The 6,535-nt window shown below is 52.5% G+C and overlaps 1 protein-coding gene across 1 annotated transcript; it reads right to left on the reverse strand.

Moving 5' to 3' along the window:
- Nucleotides 1-2,691: 2,691 nt before the first annotated feature.
- On the reverse strand, nt 2,692-4,331 carry LOC126547618 (alpha-(1,3)-fucosyltransferase C). Its single transcript, XM_050195514.3, has one exon. It carries the CDS (start codon nt 4,055-4,057, stop codon nt 2,963-2,965), a length of 1,095 nt encoding a protein of 364 aa, XP_050051471.1. The 5' UTR covers nt 4,058-4,331; the 3' UTR covers nt 2,692-2,962.
- Between the last annotated feature and the right edge of the window lie 2,204 nt (nt 4,332-6,535).

A 6,535-nucleotide genomic window follows, 5' to 3' on the forward strand; every position in this document is an offset into this window, starting at 1 on the left:
ACTAACAAAAGCCTGGCAAAACTCAGAAGAAGAAAGTCCCGCACTCACCAAACCTCGCAGCCAAGACTTCAGCGCAGTCGTTCCGCTGCAGGCAACCAGTCGTCACACAGGGCTCGTTGCACTGCTCCCGGATGGTCGTTGTGCTGCTCAGCATACAGTCAACCGCATCTCTTCGCTGCTGGCCTCCGTTGTCGCGATCTCACCGCTGGCAACCAGATGTTGGAATCGCACCGCTGGCCCGAGTTGTTGGGGTCTCGGTGCTGACGCCCGTTATTGCCAATGGGTCGCAAGCCCCAAGGGTAGCGTTGGCCTGGCGGCCTGGGGCACTGGAAGCATCCGAAGGTCCCGGCAAAGCATGAGAAGACTGGTAACAGAACAACTTGTTTATTCTAACATAGCAAAAGAGCGGCCGGTCAGGTCGACCGAAGTGGAGAGACGGGAGAGCACGTAACTCAACAGTACAAATCGGAGCCTCTCTCCTGGCGTCCGGGGGCAGCTGCTCTTATACTCTCGGCGTCGCGGTCCAAAAGGGAAGGAGGGAAGGTCACGGGATGAAGGTCACGGGACGGCGGAGCATGAGCCCACGACGGCGCGAACTGTCGGGCCGAGAGACCTGCTGAACCGAGTGTAGTGACGCATCGCCAACCTTCACCCACACGACGGCGTGAACAGTTGAGCCGAGAGACGTCCAGGCTCCTCATTCGGGGAACTCCGCTCCCCGGCTGCCGCGCTTTGACAAGCGAGGGCACACACACACACACGCACACACGAAGACACGTGGCACTGAAACACGCCTGGACACGCTTGGCGGGTAGGCGTTGCGGCGGCGTCGAACAGGCCAAAATGTCCGCCGTTTTGAACAAAGCCCCGGCGTCCGTTGCATCCGCGCCGGCATTACCGCGCGTTGTAGGCGAAACGTAACATCTGGGAGACCTCTATAGCAGAGAAGGACATGACCGTTAGTCAGCACTGTACAAGCCTCCAATTCAGGTGTTAAAAGCTGTCAGGGTCAGTTTCCGTTGGCGGCCTATCCGGGTCCAGAGATTCTTAGCACCCCCTGCTGCGTGACAGGTTTGATTAAGAAAAAGAAGCAGAGGGGAATTGCTCGCCGAGAAGACCGATAAACATACAGTACGATGCGACTTGGGAAATAATGGGCCCTACAACGTAAAACTATTCCAATATGTTTTTATTCCACTCTCCAGACGTCAAATTTGCCTAACCGCCGACGGGCGGTGACCCGCAGGGTTGTCTGAACAGACCAATCAAATACATCCTCGTTCATAGGAGATCATTTTTGTTTGCTCGAAAAACGAATAACATTGCCTACATTGAGCGGTTTTTCTTATCTAATTGGCTGACAAGAGACGACGAGCACGCTCAAGTGGAGAGGGATTCGATGGGGTCGAGCCACTGCACTGAAAATCGATAACCGGATGAAGAGGATGGTACCGGCGTCTGCGATTGGTCCGATTTCCCTTACTTAGCTTGCAGTGGCTGGTGGAAAATCGCGGCGGCATGCAACGGAAGCTTAAGAATGACGCTAAAACGGATCCTCAGCAAAGAAGAGTTGGCAGAGCGAGGTTGTACCGTGCCGAAAGTGCTCGAAAACGTTACACGGCCACGCAAAAAGTTCATTATGCGCAAATAAAATCATGCTTTCCGGCAGGTGCGAGTAGCCAGTGCCTGAGCGATCGGCGGCAGCCGTCTTTTATTCCTTTCGGAACGGGGCAGCCTGCGGCTATTCAGAAGAAAATTCAGTTTTGTTCGACATATTAACGCATCTTAAACGCGTACACGTCACTTTGATGCGGTGAGTTCTAGCGTTTTTGTGATGTCGCGTGACAGGCAGGTGAAGTGGGTGCAGCCCGAAAACTTTTGACCAATAGCCGAGGGCTAATGGCGAAAAGGCGTCGAATCAGAAATAACCATTTTTCGTTTGTTCGGTCAAATCATACATAATCAGTGTGTACACGTCATATCAGATGTGGAGCTATCGCGGCTTTCGTGACGTCGCGTGACAGACAGGTGAAGTGGGGGTGGTGCAAAAAAGGTTTTGACCAATCGCGGTGAGCTGATTGCAGTATTGGAATAGCTTTACGTTAGAGCGCCCAATGATATTGAAACGCCCAAAAATTTAGAAGAAATAAAAAAAAAAGATTGAGCCGTCGCGACGGCACATCACAAGTCGCCGTAGACATCGAAGTCCCTATAGTTGTAATGAAATTATGTTTGAACTGCTGTGATAGCGTCCACGCAACAATGATGGTTGCTTGTGTACGGTCAAATGCTCATATGCTGCGACATAAGCTCACGGAACGGTGCGAGAACGCGCTCGCAGCGAAAGCGAAACATTGTGCAGGGGGAAAGTAAACGTGTCCGCAGTAGAGATTTGTAAGTGGTGATTGTAAGATTGGTGGAAGAATGATTTTCGTGATTTTTTTTCCTTTTCTTTCTTTCTTTTTAACATAGGTAGGGCATTAGGCAATATAATAATAAGAGCTTGGTGGGGCAACCCACCACCCTGTTCCAAAGGGGACGCTCATAGCATCCGTGCATCCCCATCATAGGTGCTTGCATACCTTTTCTATATGGTCTTCGAGATCGGGCGGTACTATCTCAAAGGCCATACTTTTCTGGTATACCGTACCTCCTCTCACGGTAAGAGCCTGTTGCTGTTTCAGAATCACATTCCTCTTCAGTGTCCCTTTATTAAAGGTCGTGTACAATCAGCTTAGTATGACGGCCCGCATCGGAATGTTCGAATGTGTCGCCTTTCCGCATGCATGCCGTTGGTCACAACTGTGAGCAGGTGCAAGTCGCCACCCAAACTACACCAGAGTCCTTCCATGTTTTGGCTACACATATAAGAACAATGTGCGCATGTTTTGATATATAATGAGCTAGACAACGACAGGTATACAGTATTTACAAAAATTTCCACTAGTCCACACCAAACGTTTTAGTACCTAAACGTTTTCTTCCACGTATAACAGCGAGCTTGTTTGAACCACCATTCATTGAAATCGCTGTACGCCTTCACCGGAGCAGACGAGTTGTGCAGCATTCGGCAGAAGCCGCACCCGAAGTCCTCCCAGGCGTACGAGTAATTTTGCCTCCACGCGTGGTAGCTGTTGTACAGGCGCACGTCCGCGGCAACGCGCTTCATGTGGTCGGCGAGCTGGCGCACGTTTCGGAACGCCAGGGCGTCGATGTAGGAACCGGGCGGCGCTATGCGGCTGTAGTTGGCGCCGCCCAGCACCACGGGTACCATGCCCCAGTTCAGCGCGTTGAAGAACTTCTCGGTGACGTAGTCGGTGCAGATGGAGTTCTCCAGGGACAGGTAGAAGTAGTAGGTCTTGGACGCCTGGCGATAGCAGCGCTCGGCCATTTTGGGCAGGCACGAGGGGCCGCCCTTGGCGCCGCAGGCGCCTACCACGTCCACCTGGATGAACTTGGCGAGCTCCCGGACGAAACCCTCGCGGTTGCTGAACGTCTTGCAGTTGCTCACGAGCCACAGGGCCTGGCGGGTCTTGTTCGCCCACCAGTTGCGCGGCAGCGGCGGGCGGGCCACCTCCTGCAACCAGGGCAGCACGTTAACGTCCGAGTCGGAACGGTACGTGGCTGTCCAGTTGATTGCGCTCCGCAGGGCGTGCGGCAGCCTCGATTCATAGGCTGGCGATTCGTGCGTGAAGAGGGCCCAACGCTGGCCGTGCGGCCGCTCAGTTGGCAAGTCGTCGGCGCGTACGTCACGCAGGTGGAACACAACCAGCGCGCTCGCGCTCAGGGCGCTCCGGTTCGACGTCCGCACGCAGGCCGGCTCGCCGCCGCACGCGGAGGGCTTCAGCTCCGTGCTCCACACCCGGTCGCGGAAGAACGGCGTCCACATGAGGATGACGGGTGGATCGGCGGCCGCAGGCTGCCGCCGCCGCACCGCCGAGGAGGGCCTTGCGCTGCTCCTGCTGCCGGGCAGCAGCACGTAGAGACCGGCGAGGACGGCGCCCACGAGCAGCGCCAAGACGCACCTCGAGGGCACGCGCATCGAGGAGTCGTGCATGGCAGCGCGACGCCTTTATCAGGCGCGCCTCGCAGCCTCGCCCGGTCAGCTTGCTCCTCACATTTCAGTGATACGCGCGGACCACGCAGCGCGGTAGCTGCACGCGCTCCTGCGACAGCCGCATACGATCGCACCCAGTCACCGATACGGCGCGCGCTTCGTCGGGAAACGAGGCACCGAGGAAGCCGACCGGAGCAAGGGCGCTTCGTTACGAAAGAAAACAAAAACTAAACCCGCGCCCCCCTCACCAGTGTTGCCACGCTGTGCGTCTTCTACGGCGAACATCGGGCCGAAAGCCCGCACGTCGAAATTCAAATAGCTGCTTTGCTGCCTCGCAGCGCCACGGAGCGTTGCAGAGCAGATCGATCTACAGGGTAGTGCGCGCGTTTGGGCAGTTTCGGTCGAGTCGAAAATTCCTCAAAAGAGCTCAGGGGAGATATTTGAGCGATTTGTTCCAGGTAGCTTCAGGCGCGCTGCCGTACATTCAAAATGCCTCGTAACACACACTGAGAAATTCACCTGCCAGCATAAAATTAAGTTATTTGACTTTCATCAGACCTAGAGTACGCTTGCATTACATGGGATCCATACAGTAAACATAACATTAAAATCATGGAGAGAATTCAGAGAAAGGTTGTTCGTTTTATTTGTTCTAAGTTTAAGCGCACCGATTCCCCCACACAGCTAATGGTGGCAAACGACATTCCCCTCCTCGAGACGCGGAGGCAGGTGCTTCGCCTGAATTTCTTACAGCAATTAATCGTGAATTATCCGTAAACCCCTCGGTGTACGTGACCCCTTTGTCCACAAGGCGTACACGTCATGATCACACATGTGCATTAACCCCTCATTTCGCTAGGACAAATACATAAAAATTTTCTTTCTTCCCCAGAACAGTCTAAGTGGAACTCCCGACCCGCGATGTAACGGACTAGTGAAGTGCGTTACTCATATGCTCTCTGTTATGCATATTTATTTGCATTTATTGTATAGTATTTATATTTCTATATATGAGTTTTCTTTCTTTTTTGTTTGCATTGTTTGTAATTTGCCTTGTATGCTTGAGTGCCCTTCCTGCAAGGACCGATATGTGGTCTGCAGTATGTTATATAAAAAGAAAAAATCTTAGTCACTTACTCAACTGGGCGAGGTGTGCGCAATTGTCATTTGAAACTTGTAGCATTTTGCGAGTGTTCCATGCCAGTTTTTAAAAAGACAAAATAATTAATGCTACTGACATGTCCACATTAACGACCGACGTTCACTGTTTCTTATCTCACAATTTCCTCGTCTTATCAACTATTTCATTCGCTATCTTCAACTGCGTTTTGCTTTCCTTTGGCACCCGTTCAACAGACCACCGATTACCTGGTTGCAAGTCCTGGTTCTTCAACCTCGACCGACGTTACTATTGGGTAGCGTGGCGATGGTGGCGTTGTCGGCGGGCTGCAGGCGTCCGATAGACCATGGCGATCAGGCAAGGACGAGACGATTTCAAGTGCGAAACTTGCACTGTTTATTCAATGGTTGGTGAAGGATAAGAAGAGAATGAATGATGTTCAAAAGTATATTGCGGGGCCCCTTAAATAGGCCCACTAAAATCGTAGGCGCCATCTTGCTCACGTCAACGTCACGTGACATGCACAGAGTCCCCTTCGTTGCTTTTCGGCTGCTCCCACTTTCCTGGGCGATGTTTTCCCAAGCTTGCCTCTGCTGGTGGCAACCCGCGGGTCTGGTCGGGGATGGGGCTGCTGATCCATTCTTCCATGTGACGTTTTCACCAGCGTGCCTCCGCTGGCGGCAACCCGGCGGTCTGGTTCGCGGAAAGCATTGTCCCCTTGTTCGCACACACACAAAGGGGCCTGTCATAACTGCAGGGCCTGCCAGACCGGCAATCCCTCGAGACAACCATAACAAATTAGGATTCCATCCTCCGTTTCGACTAGGCATGGTCTTTGAGCATCCTTTTTTGTTTGCCCGGGCTGTTACACGCCAACCGTAACACTGCCCTGCGCATTCGATCTGCCTGTTGCAACTCTTCTCTCAATATGAACTAAGATATCAATATACACCCGCTTGATAGAGTCTAATCAACACCGTCTGTATTCCTGTCTTTCAACGTTACGCCCATCATTTTTCGCTCCACTGCTCGTCAATCGCGCGGCCCTTGTTTAAACTTCTTTGTTACACTTCAATGTTTCAGCCCCGTGAGTTAGTTATAGTTGTTAGAATGCAGCGCTTGTGCATTTTTCGATTCAAAGATATCGGCAAACCGCCCTTTCGTGGCTTGGGTATTTCTGCCATGTATGCGCTCAAACTAAATTTCTTATTCGTCTGGAGACTATCAGAACAATATCAGTACCAAGGCTTATCAATACAGCCGCAAAACCGAAACTGAGTGCATTTCGGTAGCGTAGCTGCCACGCCCGAAGGGAAACATACGTCGGTGACGTGAGTCACGACTTCGACTCTCGGTGA

The sequence above is a fragment of the Dermacentor andersoni genome, chromosome 1 (genome assembly GCF_023375885.2).
Source record: "Dermacentor andersoni chromosome 1, qqDerAnde1_hic_scaffold, whole genome shotgun sequence".
NCBI classification, from domain to species: Eukaryota; Metazoa; Arthropoda; class Arachnida; order Ixodida; family Ixodidae; genus Dermacentor; species Dermacentor andersoni.

Coding starts and splice junctions, on each gene's coding strand:
- LOC126547618 (XM_050195514.3), bottom strand. CDS start 4,057: ATGCACGACTCCTCGATGCGCGTGCCCTCGAGGTGCGTCTTGGCGCTG.